This window comes from Pan paniscus, chromosome 16 (genome assembly GCF_029289425.2).
Source record: "Pan paniscus chromosome 16, NHGRI_mPanPan1-v2.0_pri, whole genome shotgun sequence".
NCBI lineage: Eukaryota > Metazoa > Chordata > Mammalia > Primates > Hominidae > Pan > Pan paniscus.
Window position 1 is genome coordinate 72,037,386 of NC_073265.2, and position 22,945 is coordinate 72,060,330.

Here is a 22,945-nt window from a genome sequence, read left to right on the forward strand (position 1 = left end):
AATATCATGAGAATATCAAGACCATCCACTGCATTTTTTTGTTTTTTAAGCATCTTTTCCATATATACTTTGCAAGCCATGAACTTTGCCCTTTTAAAATGCATAATTTAATGGTTTCAGTGTATTCCCAGAGTGAAATCATCACAATAATCGATTTATTATTTGAAAATCACAGTATTCTGGGAAAACAGTGTCAGCCTTCAGGGACCCCTACATGGGAAGCTGTGATGTGCTAGCAGCAAGGCTTGTTCTGATCAGCCATATTCACTGATAAGGTTTTGTATTTTAAATTTTGTTTTGTTTTGTTCCACTTTGCTAAAATCTCCAGAACGTTCCCAAATCTTACTTTACTCTCCATATACTATTATTATTTTAGAGACATGGTCTTCCTGTGTCACTCAGGCTGGAGTGGCAGATTGCAGTGGTGCAATCAGAGCTCACTGCAACCTTGAACTCCTAGGCGCTAGGAGGAGCGTGGACTACACGCCTATAGTAGCCAAGCTACTCCTTGGACTACCTCAGCCTCTTGAGTAGCTTTGACTACAGGCGTGCGCCACTATGCCTAGCTAATTTTTTGTTTTAATTTTTCGTAGAGATGGGGTCTTCCTGTGCTGCCCAGGCGTGTCTCAAACTCCTAGACTCAAGTGATCCTCCTGCCACAGCCTCTCAAAGAGCTGGCATTACAGGCATGAACCACCACACCCAGCCATCCTATACAAAAATAGTTTATTTGACATAAAATTTGGTTTTTATTCTCCCATGAGTGGATTAATCTTAAACAGGCAAATTTCCCATTGGGGTATGAGAACAGAAAAATTCAGGGTACAATACAGATAATTTCCCTGGTTATATAGACTATTTTGCCCACTACAGAATAGTCGGGGGTACCCAACAGGGTACCACCACCCCCAAGAATGGAAATAAGGGAAAATCTTGAATTACTTCAAGAGAAATTCCAGGCATCTAGCTAGCCTTGAGAAGTAATGAGCAACTTCACAAGCAACAAGGTAATAGTGGATTAAAACAATAGCCAGAAAAAGTTAAGAGTCACAGGATGTATGGTTTCCTATAGAAACTGAAGAGAACATTTTAACATATGTCCCTGAGTAGTTTTTCAGGAAATCTAGATCCCTACCAAATGGATCCACCGGCACAGAGACCTCCGGTAAGAGGGAACTGAGGCTGAACTCTGACTGCCTTTCTTTGTCCTACATTTCTTCCTGAGGCACCTGGAGGAGATCACGCCCAAGGGCCAGATCTAACATTCTTTTCTGCTGACTCCAAGTCTTTAGGCAAAACTTCCCTCTCTTAACCAATTGCAAATCCGAAAATATTTGAATCTACCTATGGTCTGTAAGCCCCCACTTCAAGATATTCCACCTTTTCAAGTCAAACCAGTGTGTAGCCTCCAGTATTAATTTGTGACTTTGCCTGTAACTTCTATCTCCCTGTCTTTAAAAATCCTTACATGTAAGACATCTGGGAGTTCAGGTCTTAAGCTTGAGCTGTTTGATTCTCCTTGCTTGGTGCTCTGCAATAAATGCCTCACTGTCTCTGGCTGCAAATCCTAATGTCAGTGTTTAGCTTTGCTGTGCCAAGTAAGTGGACGCAAGTTCGGTAACATTACCCATTAACTTAGAGAAAGTTTTTTTGCTTGTTGGTTTGGTTTGTGGGTTTTTTGTTTTTTGTTTTTTTTGGCTAACTAAACTTTCAGGATATTAAAAAATGTTAAGATTAAATTCTACTTACAGAGGTGGGCAGGTCCTTTCACTGTAATTCTCACACTTCGACTTCCCAAAGGAACAGCAATTACATTTTCTTCTCCTGGGAAAGAACAGAACACAACTGCAATAAAACCAGTACACTAAAGGCCCATGAAAATGAGCAAGTCAATCAAAACTGGGGGCGTCTGCAAAATATTCTTAACTATATTTCATTTCTGTAATCCTAGCACTTCAGGAGGCCAAGGCAGGCAGATCACTTGAGGTCAGGAGTTCGAGACCAGCCTGGCCAAGATGGTGAAACCCCATCTCTACTAAAAATACAAAAATTAACCAGGTGTGATGGCGTGTGCCTGTAGTCCCAGCTACCCAGGAGGCCGAGGCAGGAGAATTGCTGGAACCCAGGAGGTGGAGTCTGCAGTGAGCTGAGAACATGCCACTGGACTCCAGCCTGGGCAACAGAGTAAGACTCTATCTCAAGAAAAAAATAAATAAATCTTTGGAAATCACCAACTATGTGTAAAGCAGATGACTATTACATAATTTCATTTAAATACACCCTTAAATAACATTAAAGAAACGTTTAAAGTAAATGCACTGCCTACCTCAATTACCTTTACTCTCATGGCCCAATCCATGTGCTTTGATGAGGGTCTGCAAACTGTGGCCCCTGGGCCAAATCTAGCCACATCTCTTCATTCATTTAAGGCTGTTTATGCTCTTCAAGGTAGAATTGAGTTGTAGTAATGAAGACCATATGGCTCAATAAGGCTAAAATATTTACTGTACTATCTGACTTTTCACAGAAAAATTTCATGATCCTTAGCCTAGACAATTACCTACTGGAAATCCTGGTCCTCAGAGATGTTTTTTCACACTGCTACATACACTGATAATTTAATTTCTGTGTTCACATAATAATCTAAGCTTATATATGATATTTTATCTCACTAGTCCCCTATCTGAAGATTGTCTGTTTCTAAATGAAACTAGAACATTATCAATGATATGAATTACTTCAAGCAGATGTTTTTGTCTAACTTACGCAAAACAATTTTTTTTGGATAAACTCTCCAGAGTGAAATTAGTGAAGCAAAGGATATCAATATATTGATTGACTAGTTTGCAAGTTTTTATTAAATAGAAATACCTGTTTATTATTAAAAATTAGAAAATGCAGATAAACAAAAATACAAAATAAATCTTTTTCTAATCCTATTGCCCAGAGATAATCACTTCTAACACTTTGATGAATGTCCATTCCAGATTTTTTGTTTGTTTAACATGTATACATGTAAAAGGAAAGACTGAACCATACCTAAATGTCCATCAATATGGGAAAGATTACATAAACAAGAACATCCATACTCAGGAATACTCTACAACTGATAAAAGTAATGATAAGAAGCTATATGACCTAACGTGGAAAGCCTGCCAATATACACATTGAAGACTTTAAAAAAGGAAGGTTAAAAAATAGGGCAGTGGTATCTTGGATATGACACTAAAAGTACAGGAAACACATGAAAAAAGACTAAATTTGACCAAAATCAAACCTTTGTGCACAAAAGGACACTATGAACAGAGTGAAGAGGCAACCCACGGAATGGGCGAAAACATTTGCAAATCACATCTTGGAAAGGGGTTATTATCTAGAATATATAAAGAATACTTGTAACTCAACAACAACAAAAAACAACCTATTCAATAAAAAGGACAAAAGGACTTGGATTTCTCCAAAATAGCTATACAAATGGCCAATAAGCACATGAAAATGCTCAGTATCAATAATTATTAGGGAATTGAAAATCAAAACCACAATCAGGTACCACTTCACACCCATTAGGATGAGAATTACACACACACAAAAATAACAAAACAAGCAGAAAATAACAAGTATTGGTGAAGATGTGGCGAAAAGAACCCTTGTGAACGGGTGGTGAAAATGTTAAATGGTACAACTACCATGGAAAATAGTATGGCAAGTCCTCAAGATATTAAACATAGAATTACCACATGATCCAGCAATTCCACCTCTAGGAATATACCCAAAAGAATTGAAAGCAGGGACACAAACAGATATTGGTACATTGATGATCATGGCAGCATTATTCCCAATAGACGAAAGGAAGAAACAACCTAAGTATCTGTCTATGGATGAATGGATAAGGCTGTTTTTGCTCTACAAAGGCAGAATTGAGTCATGGTAATGAAGATCATACAGCTCAATAAACCTAAAATATTTACTGTGCTATCTGGCCTTTCACAGAAAAAATTTGTGATCCTTGGCCTAGACAATTACCTACTGGAAATCATGGTTCTCACAGATGTTTTTTGGTATATACCTACAATGGATTATTATTTAGCTTTTTTTAAAAAAAGGAGGGGGCCAGGCATGGTGGCTCCCATCTACAGTCTTAGCAGTTTGGGAGGCCAAGGCAAGAGGATGGCTTGAGCCCAGGAGTTCGAGACCAGTCGGGGCAACATAGGGAAACCTGGTCACTACCAAAAAATTTCATAATTTTTTTTTTTAATGTGGGTATGGTGGTGTGTGCCTGTAATCCCAGCTACTTGGGAGTCTGGGGTGGGAGGATCACTTGAGCCCAGGAGGTTGAGGCTGCAGTGAACTATGATCAACCCATTGCACTCCAGCCTGGGTAACACAGTGAGAGCTTGTCTCAGGGGAAAAAAAAAAAAAAAAAGGAAAGGAAAGGAAATGACGCATACTACAGCATCAGTCATTTTAAGGATGCTAGCAAACAGCTCATCGTTTTGAAAACTGGTAAGTAAAGAAAAGATTAATGCATTCATCATGCTTTGTTGTTTTTCTTTTGTTTTGTTTTGTTTTTGTTTTTTGAGACAGGGTCTCACTCTGTCACCCAGGCTGGAGTGCAGTGGCCTGATGTAGGCTCATTGCAGCCTCTACCTCCCGGGCTCAAGCAATCCTCCCAACTCAGCATCCTGAGTAGCTGGGGCCACAGTTGCATGCCAGCATGCCTGGCTAATTTTTGAATTTTTTGTAGAGGCTAATTTGAACAAACAAGCAAAAGTGATAAAGACTTCTGAAAAATCATCTCCTCCATAAAATCAGTAAAAACATGGTCAGAACCAACATTTTTAAAACTCTGGAAATTAACCAAAGGCTTGCAACAATCTGAGCAGTAATTGTCAAAGAAAAATGCTCAGTAAGAACAGTGAGCTTTGTGGCATGCTAAGCTGCCTATTTCCATCTCTCCCCATTCTCCACCTCCATGGTAACCTTGAAAACAACAGCCCATAATCACAGTGCAAACCAGCAGCCTGGCAGACTTTGCAGGGGTAGAATGGGTTTGGAGCTCCTTCAATGCCCAATTCCCAATTATTATTTGACCTGTGTAGTGGTTCCCTGGAAGACTTCACTCACAAAGCTGTCTTTGGTTTATCTAACTGGGAGTTTGCCCAGTGTAAACAGCTTTTCCCCAGGAGGCATTTGTCCAAAACAATCAGAGATACTTATATAACATTGAGGCTGCATGAGGTGGTGGATAACAATTGGGGAAAACAATAAGCTAACCAAAAAGCTGGGAATGAGATGTCCACAGGTGGCTTTGAAAAACTCCAACATATTCCTGAAAATCTAGAAGACCGCATGTCTATGTGGGGCTCTGCGTATGCCAGAGCTTTGTGCATGCCCAGAAACAACCTGAGAAGGTCCTAAGCTGTCATCTATGGCTAACCTACAGACTCTGAGGAAGCAGGAAGTAAAGGCCAGAACAAAGTTGTCAATTACCTTGGCTGAGTGTTGAAGGTGTAACCCAACATAGACACATATGCACACACACACAGACACACACACACACAAAGCCCACTAAAAATAACCAACTCTCCATGAAAAACCAGGTAATGCCAGGTCTGGAGTAGGGAAAATTCAAGGTGGGCTTGGAACACCTGTTGCTCTAGAAACCAAGGCAATGTCTAAAATTCAATGGAATTATGACAAAAGAAGACAGTTTAAAGTGCTCCCACTGGCTACATTTTGGACAATTTGAAACCCAAAAAGAATATTGTCAGTAATATATAAAACATTAAATAAATAAAAATCTCTGAATACAGAGTGAGAAATTAAGAAACAGAAACATTTTTTTAAAAACAGAAGAATGAGTGAAGAAGGAATGATAGAATTAGAAAATAACCGTTTGCAACTCTCCGTGTTAAATACTGTTTCAGGCAAGGATCATCAATGTACACTAAAGCCATTGTGTGAAAGACTGTTGCAAGACAGAATATTTACACGTTGTCAAGGCATCACTCTGCAGATTTCTTACAGGGAAACATGGATCTATACAACACAGTATGTGTAGTTCACCACCTGTGTGAGTAATACTGGATCAAGCTGACATCATCAACTTCCTGATATGATGCAACATAAATCACGCATCACTTTTGATGTGCTGCTGCCACAAATGTTCAATCCAATTCTAATTAAACCTAAGACCTTGCTGATCAATTCACAGGAATTACGTGAGGGAGATCAACAAATTAATCAAATTAACAAATTTTGTCTGGATTAGACAAATCCAGAATATGGGACATGCTAAAATACAACTGGAATGAACTCTTTACAAAGTCAATACCATGAAAAAATAAGTGCACTAAAAAAAAGAAACTAAAGAGATAGAAAAACTAAATGCAATGAGTGAGCCTTGACCAGTTCAAGGGGAAAAACAACTATAAAAGGAGAAATTTTAACATAGATTGGATATTAGATAATATTTAGAAATTATAATTTTTTAGGTGTACTAGTGAGATGATGTTATGAAGAAGATCCTTATTTTTAGAAGAGTCATGCTAAAGTATTACTACTTAGAAGTAAGTGTTGTGATGTCTGTAAATTAACAAGGGTCAGCTAGCTAGTTGGATGGAGGAATTAGATAGATAGATAGATAGATAGATAGATAGATAGATAGATAGATAGATAGACAGAGATAGAGTGATAGATAGGGATAATGAACCAATGTAGCAAAATATAAGTAATTAGTAAATCTAGTTGAAAAAATGTACAGTAGTGAATTGTGTTATTTTATCAACTTTTATGTATGCTTGAAAATTTTACACAGTACAATTTTGGAGATAAAACTACATTCCAATGTCATTAACATCTATTTGATACCAAATTCCTAAGTAAAATATTTGAAAAGAAAATTTAATCATAAATTTGAATTATGCACTATATACAAATGAAGTTTACCCAACAAATGCTAGTGTTGCTCAAATTTAGGAAACCTACTAATGTAATTTACTATATTAATAGACAAAGTAGAAAAGTTTGATTACCTCAAATAAGTTTCCAGCATTTAGTAAAATTCAGTCATTATTCCTGATAAAAATTCTTTATATAAAATAAAGTAAATGTTTGTAACACCATTTACAAATGCAAGTCATGATTAATATGCTTAATGCTTAAACATTAGAAACACTGCTGTTTAATTGGGGAAATGATGGGATACCAGTTAGCACCGTATGACTGAAGAGTTTTTAAAAGATTAGCCAAGGTAATTAGGCAAGAAAAAATAGTCTAAGCATTAGAAATCAAGAAGAAATTAATATTAAAAAATTATTAGATTTTAGAAATACCAAGAATAATCATTTAGAAAAATAATGGAAGAAAATGCCCCATTTGCAATGGCTAGAGAAAAGATAGAATATGTTGGAATGAACTTTTAAAAAATGGGCACAACCGGCTGTGCACGGTGGCTCATGCCTGTAATCCTAGCACTTTGGGAAGCTAAGACGGGAGGATCACCTGAGGTCAGGAGTTCAAAACCAGCCTGGCCAACATGGCGAAACCCCATTTCTACTAAAAAACACAAAATTTAGCTGGGCATGGTGGGTGCCTGTAATCCCAGCTACTCCGGAGGCTGAGGCTGGAGAATCACTTGAACCCAGGAGGCAGAGGTTGCAGTGAGCCAAGATCACGCCACTGCATTCCAGCCTGGGCGACAGAGTGAGACTCCATTTCCAGCCCCCCAAAAATGGGCACAACCTACAAAAACAACATTTAAATCTCTCTCTCTCAAGATATAAAAAAATGCCTTGAGAAAATCGAAGGAAAATATTAATCATTTGAAATAAAAATTAAGCAAAATTAAATATCAAAGAAGGAAAAATTATAATTATAGGCAAAGACTGTTTTCTTAATATCCAGAGTGTTTACAAATCAGTAAGAAAAAAACAAAAATTAGCAGGAAAATTGATCAGACACTTGAAAAACTAGTTCACAGAAAAATCAAAATGTCAAGAAGATTATGAAGAGAGAAGAGAAATTACAGTATCTTTGGGAACTAAAAGCACATAAAGACATGCTTGCACAAAAGTACAAAGTTGTTGTAACACTGAGAGAAAATCCAAATGCTCATTGATATGAGTCTGGTTAAATAAATTATGTAATGTCCTCTTATATCACCAGTTAAAAAACAAGCCAACTGGGTGCAGTGGCTCACGCCTGTAATCCCAGCACTTTAAGAGGCTGAGGCGGGTGGATCACTTGAGGTCAGGAGTTCAAGACCAGCCTGGCCAACATGGTGAAACCCTGTCTCTACTAAAAAATACAAAAATTATCCAGGCATGGTGGCTGGCACCTACAATCCCAGCTACTCAGGAGGTTGAGGCATGAGAATTGCTTGAACCCAGGAGGCGGGGGTCATAGTGAGCCGAGACCATACCACTGAACACCAGCCTGGGCGACAGAGCAAGACTCCATCTCAAAAACAAAAAAAACAAGCCAAATTATGAGAACTGATAGGCAAAAAAACCTCTGTGAATAAAAAGAAATTGTAAAAAAGTTTATACCTAATGATCAATTCTGTATACTTCTCAAAAGCATACATGTTTGTATGGAAAGGTGCACACATACACATCCATAGGAAATATCTTAATAGAAGCAACCATTCATCCTGTTTAGACCTCTAAAAAGTGGAACGGGTTAGGAGTTTGTGGATGGTAGAGGGTGACATTTACTTTCCATTTTATATCCTTCTGTGCCATTTGAAGTTTTTATAAGTTTAAAAAACTTTTTAAGTTTTATAAAAGGTACGTATTAATTTTACAATATAAATTATCAATATATATTATGCATCCTCAACCACTTCACCTCACCCCAGGAAGGATACACACTAATATGATAACACGTGTAATCTCTTGGCAGTGTGATTGAATACATGACATGTTTGTCAATTTCCTTGCCTGGATATTCTGGATTTTTTTACAACAAATATACAGCATATTATATATGTAATAAAAATTATTTTGAAAATACATATAAATTAGAAAGCTTTACTGAACTGAAGAAAACCTATTTGGGCAGATTGGTTGGGCTCTCTTGCAAAATCTTTGTGAAAGTAGGCTGTGGTATCTTGGGGAAGCATTTGTCTAGGGGTGTGTGTGCGTATATGTGTATATTCCAACCATTGTCCCATTGATAATTACACACTTTAATGAAACCCTGCAAATCAAACCCCTTGCAGTTGATTTTAGCCAAAAAGCCTCAAACTTGAGTAAAATGTTCTTCTGGGTGGAGCGGCCTGCTACATAACTCTTGGAGAGAAAGCACACTGCCGAGCACCCAGGCAAAGCTAAGAACGAGGAGCAGCCTATAAGGATCATCTCCTAAACTGGAATTCCCTTTCATTTCTGTAACCCTCCACTAAAGTTTCATACATTTGTAGAAGTCTCTGTGATACGCTGATAAGGCAGTACATCCCAAACATTTTACCTAAATATGAATCATCTAGAAAACTTGTTAAAACACAGACACCTGCTCCACCCATAGAAATTCAGATCCAGCAGTTTAGGGTGGAGCCCAAGAATGTGCCCGACCAGCAGCAGCCTCCCAGGTGATGCTGATACTGCTAGACTGTGAGCCACATTTTGAGCAGCACGGGCGCAGGATATAGAGAGGGAGAACTCAAGTCATAAAGGGCAGAAAGGGAGGACTGGTCCATAGTCACAAACTTTTCAGCATTTCTTCACTGTCCTGCAAGAGACGGCCCAGTTCTAGGTCTGACCAGAAATGAAGTGAGAATCCTGTGAGGCAGAGGATTTTAAGGAGGCAGGAGCCAGGAGTACCAAGTGCTCTGCAGATGAGGGCTTAAAAGTGCCTTTTGGATGAGCAGTAAAGAGACTGTTAATGTGCTTTGCCAAAGCAGTTTCAATCAAGTAGCTGGCACAGGAAGCTGTGATCTGAGGAATACATTGATGATGAAAAATTAGAGACAGCAAATGTAAACAGTTTTTTCAAGACTTGGCGATAAAGAGTAGGTGAAAAATTAGGGTCGTAGCTGGAGACGTGATTAAAAGAGTGTTCTATATATATATAATTTAAAAATATTTTTATATATAAATATTATACACCCATATACATACACATATATAAACATACACGTATATATACACATATGTATATACACACATATGTATATACATGTATATACATAGATATTTTTAAAATTATACTTTTATTTAAGATGGGAAGAGACCCGCTGGTCATATTAACCCTGATAGGAAAGAGAGAGTGAAAGAAGATAAAGGAAAGAGAGGGGATGATGGGTGGAGCGAGTTCTCTGAGGACACAGAGGAGCTGGAATGCAGAACACAGATGGAGGGATTAATTAGTCTTGGAAAGGAAGACAGACATTTGTGCCTCTGTAGCGGGAGGAAGCAGGGAATGGATGGGTGCAGCTGCAGGGCGAGGTCTCTTCTGATGGTTTCTGTTTTACTTGGATTTTTTTTTCTAATCTTCCTTGGAGCGTTGCATAGAATCAGTTTTTGTATTATGGTGCATAAATGTTTGAAAAGAAGGTATATTTCCTCACCATGCAATGCTCTGTTACCTATTAATGTAACATTAGTAATTATATTGCACAGATTCTTTATGTAATTTTCACTCGCTTCAATGTATTAAAGTCTCTCAGAAGTTTTACTGATTTCAGTTTCATCTTATATAACTACAGGGGATTTTTCTTTACATATTTTGATGTAATGGCATTTGGTTCACAAATTCTTCAAACTATTTGTTTTTTGATTATCAACAAAGTACTCATTTTGTATTTTTGCTTGAAATTCTACTTGTACTGATACAAAGACTATTACCCACGCTTTCTTTATCTTACCCTTCAGAATGGGCCATTCATAAATTGCAGACAAATGGCCTCCTGGTAAAGGCCCCCCTTGGCCTGGAGGTAGACCTGGAGCTGGAGGCGATGATAAAGAGAGGAAGCAATTTTAAGTACAGTAAGAAAGAGCAGACTGCTGCTTGTGGTTCAGCACAAGCTCAGTATAGACTGCCTGAAACCTCCTATCAGAAGAATGCAGATGGCATTGCCAAGCAGGTCTGATTCTAAGCCTGCTTTGAAATCCTATATTTTCTAATGGTCTATAAGCCAATTATTGAAAACAAAGCAGACGGTGGCTGGGAGTGGTGGCTCATGCCTGTAATCCCAGGACTTTGGGAGGTTAAGGTAGGAGATCACTTGAGGTTAGCAGTTTGAGATCAGCCTGGGCAACATAGTGAGACCTTGTCTCAACAAAAAATTTAAAAATTAGCCAGGTGTGGTGGTACATGCCTGTAGTGCCAGCTACTTAAGAGGCTGAGGCAGGAGGATTCCTTGAACCCAGGAGGTCGAGGCTGCAGTGAGCCATGATTATGCTATTGCATTCAGCCTAGGCGATCGTGTCTAATTTAAAAAAGAAAACATATAAGATGGAGAGAAAAGGCTTCCTCTCCATCCCATCCTATGGTGTCGCTAACAGTAGGCTCATGTCTGGGACACCTAGATTTGTTGTTGATGGTGGTAACTGGTTCCTGTTGATCACATTCATTGTCTGGAATTATTCCAAAACTGTCTTATTGAAATTTGGTGGTAAGAGATTCTTGATAATCTCTTGGAATAGGAATACCTGTTCCAAGGGGTTGTTATGAGTGTTCAATGAGGTAATATATGCAAAGGGCTTAGAAAAGAACCTGGTGCCAATTAGGCGTTGGGTAAGTATAAGTTATTATTAAAACCATGTTGAGCACTTACTCTGCCACCAGGCAACATGCTAAGAAACTTGAGATAAATTACCTCATTCATTCTAATGAAAACTCATTTCTACAATTAAGACAATTAAAATTTTATAAGGTTAAAGTGACTTGCCCAAGATCACGGTGTTCCTAAGCATTAGAACCAGGGTAAGGACCCAAAACTACACTTTTAAATCCTTCTACTATGAGACCAAGTGATGCTGTATAAACTCAAATTCACTCATCACACAGAGTTTCATTTTATGGGTTTCACTTGTTTGATTTTGCAATCACTGGACTGACCTAAGATTCACTGACTTTCCCTCCCACACATAAATGCTCAAGTCCAGCTGTTCCATCATATTTTTTCTATGTCTCATTTCCTGCTGGATATCACAGCTTTGCTAAGTAGCAAGATGTACAGGAAATAAATTGTCCACACAATATTAACTAATCAATAAACATCAGTTTCAGCCCAGAAGCACTGTAATTTATATCAGATCATTTATTTTCACTATAAAGTTCAACCAGAACTACAACAACCTAAATATATACATTCCAAGGTAAAACAAGGAAAAGGATGTCTTAGTGACTCTCACTTTGACAACCTCACCCCCACTTTTCTATTTTTGTTTTATTTTTTTATTTTTTTGGTGTGTGTTTTTTTAGTTGGTCGGGTTTTTTTTTCTGAACAAAATTTTCTGTCGAGTATTTTTCATGTTACATTTCTAGAACCTGCATTTATTTTCTCCTTCTGTTATTTAGATTCTAACACACACACACACACACACACACACACACACACACACACACACACACCATTCCCAAGGCATAAAGTAGTTTTTTTAAAAAATAAGAATAGTTTTTTAAATACATGCTAATGCTAATAATTTGAACCCTATAGAAAACTGCAAAACAAAATGGGTTTTATTTTTAAGGAATGCATTTTTTAAAATGAGATAATGTTGTGAAAACATTTTGTAAACTGAAAAAAAACAGTGTTTGTTAATGCCCTCACACACCCATAACTATTTGTCATCACTTAGACTAAAAAGAGTTACCGAGGCAGGGCATGGTGGCTCACACCTGTAATCCCAGCACTTTGGGAGGCTGATGCAAGTGGATCACCTGAAGTCAGGAGTTCAAGACCAGCCTGACCAACATGGTGAAACTCCATCTCTACTAAAAATACAAAATTAGTCGGGCATGGTGGCACGTGACTGTAATCCCAGCTATTCAGGAGGCTGAGGCAGGAGAATCACTTGAACCCAGGAGGTAGAGGCTGCAGTGAACTGAGATTGCACCATTGCACTCCAGCCTGGGCAACAAGAGCAAAACTCCATCTCAAAAAAAAAAAAAAAAAGTTACCTAGCATGGTATTGTACAGAACAGGGTCTGCACAATTTTTCAAAAGTAGGATAGTAAGGTTTGCTTCAAGCTCATCTGTCATTCTGTAGGAGCAGTGGGGGATTTTGGAAGGCGAAAAAAGGAAAAGTCAATGGGTAGCAACACTGATTCTGCAGCTGGAGGACTGTCTATACACTACTTTGCAAATGGGGGTGAGAAAAATGCAGTATGCCAGTAAGCAAAAGTAGAAAAAGCAAATGTAGGAAATTAACAGCAAATTTTTTACAAAAGAAGGAAGGAACACAGCAGAGCTTTGCCTTGTTGAGAACAATCGGCTGCAAACTGAAAACTGACCAGCATGCCTTGAGCTGTTAGGCCACATTACTAAAGTCTCTGATTACTCAATCTGCAAATGAGTATCTTCAGCCCTTAGCTCCTATGCAGAAACATCTGCTCCCAACCTGAGGTATGTTTATTTACTGGCCTAAATTGCCTTTACCTCAAAAGGCATGTTACCATGGTAACAGGCAGACTGACCAATAATGTATGCTTCTGTGCTTATTGGCAGGGCTAGCTTTGGAACAGCATGCAGGAGATGGGACTATGTCACACAGCATCTAATAACAAATATCTGTCCAGATGTTCTCGAGCATCATAGTGTAACTCTCATTTTCTGCCCTTTATAATACTGCCTCTAAGAAATCAGGAGGCTGGTGACGATAAAACAGTCATGTGCCTTCTGACTCTGTAGTGGGGCATCAGACACTGAAAAGCAGAGGCATTAACCAAAGGCATGCACCAGTGGCCACCTGGGAAGTTTGGCAACCTGCAATTGCCCAGATTTACCCCTCAAAATTCTAGGGTGGGGCCTGAGGATTAGAACATGGGACAAGTTCCCCAAGTGCTCCTGATGTGCACCCTGGGTTAGGAACCATGGAGCTGGCTGGGCTCTGCCAAGGGGAAACAAGGGGTGGGTTGGCTGAGGCAGCCTTTGCTCCCCTCTGACTCCATTTCTATGCTATCTTTGTTCCCTGTCCCACCACTCTAAGCCTCGGTGCACCTCTCGCCTCATGCTCATCTCTCCGTCCTTGGAAGACACTTTGGGAGGGTGGTTAAGCACATGAACTCTGAGGTCAGAACCATCTTGACCACTCACCAGTTGTGAGACCTTGACCAAGGTGCTTAATTTCACTGAGCCTATTTCTCCATTTGTTAAATGGGGAGGGTATAGTAGTACCTACCTTGCAGGGTTACGTTAAGAGTAAATAATGTCACACATAACAAATACATAGCACAGTGTAAGCATACAAACTCTGGGGGCCACTATTATTATTATTATTTTCCCAATAAGTATTTTTACTAATAATCCCAGTGCTCTCAGCTGGTCAGCAGGTGTCAGGTCTCCTGGGTGACCCCGGGTGTTGCAGTGCTTGGCTACTAATAAGCTGCTTCTGATTTTAATTCACATTCCTCAAGGACTGCTGCCATAGGGATGCTGGTCTAAGTGGGCTCTTCAATTCTGTGTAGGTCAAGTCAACACACCTTTACTGGAAACATACTGGGTGCCAGGTACTGGGCCAGGTGCATGAGGTTCTTGAGGAGCTCACATACCAATGAGGGGGTCAGTGCAAAAACTAAACCTCCCTCTTGCAGGTTGTGACAATAACATGTTAAAAGGCAACCAAGTAGCAGTTCATGGGTGATAAGAGGAAACTTCACACCAACTCATTCTTGTGGTGTATCTAAAATTTCCTGGGCCCTTTAAGAATAAAGACAAGCCATCACTGTCAAGCCCTTTATTAAAAGTTTGGAAAATTGCTTCATATAAGTTCCTGGGACTTCTTTCTCTAAACTCCATTCAATCCTAAGATCTATTTTTTTTAAACAATGAACAAATTACACATACACTTAATAGATTTTCAGAGCTAGAAGAGTTCTTATAAATTGTCCATGCTCACTGTGCAGATGAAAAAGTTGAGGTCCCAGTAAGTGAACCATCTTGCCTAAGAAGATAGATTGTTAGAGGCCAAACTGAGGTTATTACCCCAGTCTTTGGCTTCCAGTCCAGTTCTATTGCACAATATCATTTAATCCCACTGAAATCATAACAGGAAGCAGAATCATCTCCAGCGAAGGCCATGTATTCATTTGTTCAACATTAACTGAGCTCCTAGGATGTGTTCAGTACTGCACTAGCACTAGGAATAAAATGGTGGACATCACAGACATGGTGCCCGCTCTTGCAAAGCTTACTAGTGGGAGAGGCAAATTAAACAAATAAATGAAATAACCACTTCTTTCCCTAAAGGCTAAGCAAGAACTAAACAGAAAAGAGAAGGGCCTACTTTATGTAGAGTGGTCAAAGAAAGCCTCTCTGAGGAGGCGACACTTGTGCTCAACGTTGAGAAAGAGGTAACTACGTTGAAGAGCAGGGAGACACATGTTCCAGGTTCGGGGATGGGTCGGTGCAAAGGCCCATGGGGGGAATGGGCACCTGACATTCTGGAATCTCCCAGAAAGCCAGTGTAACTGGGGATTAGGGAATGAGGAGCAGATGGCAGCACATGATGTAACACAGGGGCCAGATGATACAGGCTTTAAAGGCTTTGGAGAGGGATGCGGATTTCATCATAGGTGTAAGGCGATTCATGAAGAGGCCAGGGAGTTCACAGTCTGTCTGCTTCTCCATGTAAAATACAATCTATGACATTCCTTCGCAACACAGTCTACATGCTATTTTTCCATTATCTCTCTTCATGCACAGGGCCAGAAGACAAACAAAACCATGCAAAAGAGCTAGGCAAGGACTAGAACCCAGGAGTCTTTATTTCTAATCACAGTCTTCCTTCCAGGCCACACTCTCCCTTGCTGAATTAAATGGAGGAGGCGGAAACTTTTAATTCCATTAAAAGGAACAGGGTCTTTGGTTTGAATATTCCTTTCTCAATCGCAGTTCTGATAGAAGAGTATGACCAGCCAGAATCTCACCCTAGAAAGACGAATGTGGAGGTAGAAAGAGATGATGTGGAAAGACAGGAGAATGAAAACCAATCCATGTTACCATGTTAGCAGACCCTTTATATCCTATACAATCTTCCTTGCTATGGAATAAGTTAAATTTGTAAATGGTTTTTGGGAGTGACAGTCAAAGGAGAAATGAACAGTGGATAAAGGGAAAAAATCTTAAGAATTACCCTGTGAGGCAGCCCCATGATCCACCTAGCCCAGGATTCTATTTGTGTCAAGGAATGCATTAGAAGAGTGTGTGTTTATCTTCATACTGTCAAAACTTGAGCAAAATGCTGGTGTTCCCAGTTGGCCTTAGGTATCACTGTATCAATAGGCTTGGCTGCCACCATGTAAAAATGGACAAAAAGCTTAGAATAGACAAGCCGATCTTGTTTATTTGCCTCACACATGTGTGCCCTGATGTGGACAAGACCAAAATAAGGAACAAACCTGGAAATACAACTAAGTTTCTAAATGCCAAGTCAAGACTCTCTAAACAGATATGTTTGTTGTTGTTTTTAGAGCTTTCTCTCTTTAATACCTGAGTGGCCTCTAGTTTCGTTTTCCAACATCCAAAGCTGTTTATGTTGGTTGTCAGTTCTGTCTCTCTCCTCCTCCCTCTGAACAGGAAATCTGTATGTTGTATCTGGATAAATTTCTGATTTTTTTCATAGCAAAGGTTTTGGCTCCAGGCTCTTACACCTTGTGTCTGCCTCACTGCATGATGGAAATGATATCCTGTGTGCAGCCTTGTGCACATTCTCCAGTGCAGGGCTGTGCCAACAGCATCTCGTTGCCATGTCCTGACTCAGGGTGAGTCCCTGGGAAGATTGGAATGAATTCTTGGCAAGGTGTGGATGTAGGAGCTGCGTAGATTCTGCAGGCTCCAGTGATGCACACTCAGGGGGAGACATGGCTTCATTTCCTACATTTCTTTCACACAAAGCATGATTATAGGGAAGTGCTTCCATATGGCCTAGGGAAAAAATCCCAGCCAAAAACAGCTTCAGCTGGTCAGTTTCAGAGCTGTAACAAACATGATGGGGCCATAATTAGAATCAAGATGGTGAAGGACTGTGTTTTCACGCAGGCAGGAATCTTTGCTACCTTTAGCCTTAGCTCAAGCGCATGCATACGGAACCTGATAACATGCCAGCATCCTGTGGGATGTTCCTGGCTTATACCATGTCACTCATGCCCTGCACTGAAGGATCTGTGCCCTCCAGTTCCCCTTTCTACATAGAAATTGATTTAAAAAAAAAAAAAGACATTTTAGGGGTTCTTAACCTGGAATGTCCTAAACAGGCATCAGGGGTCTGAGAACCCCACAAAAAAATCAGAATGGCAAATGTGGGGCTTATAAATACACATGCATTTTCCTGGAAAGAAAATGCATAACTTCTAATAGATTCTCAAAAGCATATGTAATCCAAAAGCTGAAAATCAAGAGACAGAGAGAGAGAGAGAATAACGAACTACCTTGCATTTCAGTACCTCTTCTGCACACTTCTCCAAATAAGACTGCCCTTTGGCACAATTTCATCTGGCATTTACCCTGGTTCAATTAGAATTATCTCAAGTTCTAATCTTTCTTGGACCCTGACAAAACGAGGTATTTACTGATGAGATTTCCAAACTTTCTAAGGCCAACACTAACTCTACGTACTTCCATTACACCGGGATCTGGCTATTGTCTTTCTCCCTTACTCCCCTCATCCACATGCCTTCCTGGACGAACACTTCTCAGTATAGCCTCACTTCAAATTGTGTTCACTGATCTGAGTCCTAAAACTTTGGTTTGTCCTACAATCACTCTGTTTTCACACTTTCAACGTTTTCCTCCATACCAAGCAGTAGCTCTCTTAAAATCAATCCCCAGACGGACTAATTGTTGACTTTCAAATATGTTTACAAATACCCACATTTACACTTAAAGTATATAAGAGGTATTGAAAGGGGCAAAGTTCCCTTATCCCCCTCTCAGGGCATGCAACAGGAGGAGTGGCTTGCTTCTTCCGTGCCCAGCAGCTCAAGCCCCTAGGGGGAGCATGCAGACGGGCAGGTTATGGGGAGCTTGGGGCTCCAACCCAAAGGCAGCATCTAGAGTTGAGTGTTTACAGTTCCCAAAGTTCCAGCATGTGTTACAGTGTGCTCTTTCAGCTTAGCTGTCCTCAGGTGGCTTCTGTTAATCAGCTCAGTTAGAACCTCTGCCTTTTCTCAAGGACAGAGGGCTTTCTGTATCGCAGCGCTTTCTGTATCCCTTGCCACTCCATCCCCCTTCTGCCTCCTCATCCATCTGCTGAGAGCTACCTCCACCATTCAATAAACCTTTGCACTCATTCTCCAAGCCCATGTGTGATCCATTTTTTCCAGTACCATGGGCTTGGAGAATGAGTGCAAGGTTTTATTGAATGGTAGAGGTAGCTCTCAGTAGATGGATGGGAAGGCAGAAGGGGGATGGGGAGGCAGAAGGGGGATGGAGTGGGAAGGTGGTCTTCCCCTGGAGTCGGGTTGCTTAGCAGCTGGGATCTCGTCCGTCCGCCCTCGGCCAAATTTCCCCCTAAGTCTCTGTCGTTCCACTGTCAATGGCCTGTCGTCGTCTGTGTGTTCTTCTGCCAGTGTGTTCCTCTCAACATCCAGTCACTTGTGTGTGTGACTGCTAGGGTCTTGGGGTTTTTATAGACACAGAATGGGGGGCATGGCAGGCCAGAGTGGACTTGGAAAATGCAACATTTGGGTGTGAGGACAGGGACTCTGTTTTCAGAGTCCCTGTCCTCACCCAGGCCAGTGGACACAGGCCCAAGGGTGGAGCCCTAGCCAGGAATCCCGCCCTTCAATTTCCTGCCCCCCCTCCCGTATCAGTGTGACATCCTTTAGTATCCCAATGGGTAATATTTTTAACAAAAATGCAGCTAGCATTTACTGAGTACTCTCTAGTTACTATGCTATTTGGAGTTCTCAACATGGATTGATCTTTTAAATCCTGATAACAGCTCTATAAAGGCAGTACTGTTGTTATTCCCAGTTTAAAATTAGAGATCCAAGATACCCATGGAAGTGAAATAACTTAAATAACTCTGCACAGCTCATAAGCAACAGACCCAGGACTTAACCCTGGAAGGCTGGCGGCTCCAGACCCCAATTTCTTAACCACCTCCCAATATTTCCTTTCATAATTAATTATGGGAGATGTTTCTTAACATTTCTCATCCTTAGTTTCCTCATCTGTAAAATAGGCAGGATATTATCCAAATTATAATGTAAGAATGCTGGTAGAATTAAATGATAAGTCTGAAGAGAACTTTGGGAATTATAAAGCATTTGATCAATATTAGTAATAGCAGAATGGATAGAATGCTAACTACTTGGTTTCCTGCCTCCTTGGAAGCCAGGGTGTCACACACCATAATTCTGGTCAATGAAGCAAAATTCCCTGGGAAGAATATCCTTTCCTGGATAAAGAACACAGTATTTAAAAAAACGCTTTTCACACTATGTTCTTCCTTATTATCTGGGATGTGGATGTAACATCTCAATGTCCAATAATGACTTTGCAGCCAAGTAGGCAAAAGCCATCCTCTAAGGATGTGAAGAAGAGAGAAAGGTGCCTGGTTCCTGCAAGACACAGTAAAACAGCATCCCCAGCCTTAGCTGCCTACTCCAGGCTTTTTGTTAGAAAAGACTTATAAACTCCAATGTTTCTAAGTTGAGTTTTCTGTGATTTCCAGTAGAATACATCCCTCATTGGTATACCACCATTCAAAGCCACCTCCTTCATGAAGTCCAAAAATTGGAACCTCCATGAATTCATGGTTTCCAATCTCAGCTAGGCCCTTACAGCTACTCCTCTATCTTTGTACTGTTGTTGATGGTTCCTTCTTCTTTCCTTCATGGGAACAGGCTCAAGTCTCTGAGCCCTCACTCCTACTGGCCAACTCTATCTCCTAATGAAGAGTCAAATAAAGACAATAGGCTGGAATACCTCACGGTGTTCTCCAACCAACCCTGTAGAGCTATCCAGTTGTTGACACGGTGTTGGTCTGTTCCCCTCCTCTTGTCCTGAGCAAATCCTTTCCTCTATACATTCTCTTCACTTATCAATCCATTGCAATCAAGCTTTGATTTCAGCCTGAAGTTCATCAAAATCACTCTTGTTCACATCACAAATGACCTTCAAATTGCCAAAGACAAACTTTTGGGCCCTTATTCCAGTTGAACTCATAAAAGCATTTAACATTGCTGGCCACCTCCATCTCATTTTTGAAATTACTTATTCCTTTGGGGTCCATGGTACTGCTCTTGCTAAGTTCTGCATTTACCTACTTACTCTATTCATTCCTTCTCAGTTGGATTCCCTTAAACTTCTTCCCTGGCTAAATGCTTTGACTTCAGCTTTTCCTCAGGATGCAATTATTGGTTTCCTCTTATATTCTACATACTCTCTTTAGAGGAACTCACCTACATTTATAACTGAATACCACCAACAAGGGGTTTTGCTATCAGCCATGATAAACTAGCATGTTTCAGATAAACCCTCCAACCACAAACAAAACATAATCAACATCTGTTTGCAGGCATCAGAAAGATACTTAGACATTGGATACTTATGGGGTGAAAATTTTGGAGAGAATAAAATTCAGGGAGGTGGAGTCTCACCTTTGATATGTGTCTCCTCTTCATGAATTCCTTACCCAAATGAATAGCAAACATGTCCACCGAGCTGCACAAGATGGAAAATTTGGGCCATTCTAGCTGCTTCTTTTCTCTTATAGCTGTCATTTAAAGAATTACCAAACTCTGTTCATTCTACATGCTAAAGATCTCTCCACCTGTTCCTTCCTCTACGTTTCCTCCCACGCTACCCTAGATCAAGGCCTCATGATTTTAAACACTCTTGAATAGCTTGAAAGGCACTTCCTATTTGGACTACCTGCTTCCAAGCTCATCTGACAGGTCATCCAGCCTCCATATGCCACCAGAATTATTTTACTAAAACACTAACCTAACCATATCACTCCACTGCCTAAATTGCTTTGAGGGCTCCACTTAATCTGAAAAATAAAACACAATAACGAAGGCTTTGACTCCAAATGCCATTCTGTCTTATCTTCTACCCTATTCAATGTACAGTCAGGCCTGAACAACATATTAGGAGTTCCTCAAAACACCCAGACTCTTCTCCAGTGTCACGCCATGAACTTTGTGTTTCCTCTGCCTGAAAAACCCTCCACCCCTCCCGCAATGCTTTCCCCATTTGGGAAAATAAGTAAGATGCCGACTTTACAAGTTACATCAAACTAAATTCAAAGGAATAAAAGATTTAAAATCAAATCTTTGGCTGAACTCACCTACATTTATAACTGAATACCACCAACAAGGGGGTATTCAGAAAGAATTATTATAAAGAAAAACAAAACCATAAAAGTACTGGCAGAAAACATACGTGAATAATTTTTGTTTCCTTTAAAGGAGCGGTTAACAAACCTAAGGGCCAAATTCAGCCTTCAGGCTATATTTGTAAATAAAGTTTCATTGGAATGTAGTCATGCTGATCTATTTACAGGTGTCTGTGTGTGCTTTTACACTGCAACAGCTGTGTTGAGTAGTTGAGACTATATGGCCAGCAAAGCCTAAAATATTTATTATCTATCCCTTTACAGAAAAAGTTTACTGATTCCCCAAACTAAAGGATGTTTTAAAGGACAGATATTATTAAAATGAAAAGATGGAAATTTCCAAATACATAATACTTAGAAACTTAGAAACTCTAATTACACAAAATTGAAAGTCTATTAACAAACTGGAACCATATTTGAAATAGGTATGACAGAAAAAATGTTAGTATTGGTGATATATTAAAAGCTCTCAACAATGAGGAAAAGATCTACATCCAAATAGGAAAATTGATAAACGGCTTCAATAGCTAACTGAGAAATTAAAAAGTATAAATGGTCAATAGATACATGACAATATTTTCTACCTTGTTAGCGGTCAAAGGAAGACAAATAAAAGAAATTATTATTTCATGATTTACCTGAAAAACTGGCAAATATATTTTTTTAAAACACTAATACCCTGCATTGGCAAAGGTTCAAAGAAACAGGTCCTCTTCGAAGATATAATGGGAACAAAAGTTTGATACACACTTCTTGGAAGAAATTTCACTTTTAGAAAATTGGTACAAAAGCTACTTCCAACTAAAAAAGCTTAACATTCAGAAAATGTTATTCTAGCAATAGACGGTCTAAAATATATCTTGTATGATGGTAATAACGTATTGGGTTTAAAACCTACTCTTTTCAGGAGAAACGTGTGACTTCGATTGTCCCCGTACAAGCCTGCAGGTGGAGCCATCGCCGGCACAGACTCCACAGTTGTCCTCCTTGGCATTGCTTCCCAGTTGCCGATCGCAGCCCACTGCCTGCCAACAGAAGCATGGCGGTCAGTGGTGCCCAAAGCCAGGGGAGGGGGAGCTCTCTTCATTTCAGGAAGCTTAGTTGTGATGTAATCCTTAAATTTACAGTTTGGCTCTCTTTTATGAGAACATAGTTTTATAAATCTAAATAATATAATGTCTTACAGGATAGTATCATTTATATGATTCTAATGTAAGGCCGAAATATTAATATTAAGATTTGAAGCTGTCCCTCCATACCCCTCCCTTTTCTATTTATATTTTTATTCAGATTTCTGTCTTTTTTTTTTTTTTTCGAGACAAGATCTCACTCTGTTGCCCAGGTTGGAGTGCAATAGTGGGATTGTGGCTCACTGCAGCCTCAACCTCCTGGGCTCAAGTGATCCTCCCACCTCAGCCTCCCAAGTAGCTGGG

The 22,945-nt window shown here is 39.8% G+C and overlaps 1 protein-coding gene across 1 annotated transcript in view; it reads right to left on the reverse strand.

The window, feature by feature from the left end:
• ADAMTSL3 (ADAMTS like 3) overlaps window positions 1-22,945 on the reverse strand; it is a 386,012-nt gene that overhangs the window by 182,894 nt on the left and 180,173 nt on the right. The window contains exons 7-8 of the mRNA XM_055098263.2: window positions 22,411-22,537; window positions 1,750-1,824 (exon numbers count right to left, since the gene is read on the reverse strand). Coding sequence (XP_054954238.2) covers window positions 1,750-1,824; window positions 22,411-22,537 — 202 coding nt within the window. The remainder of the gene's footprint in view (window positions 1-1,749; window positions 1,825-22,410; window positions 22,538-22,945) is intronic.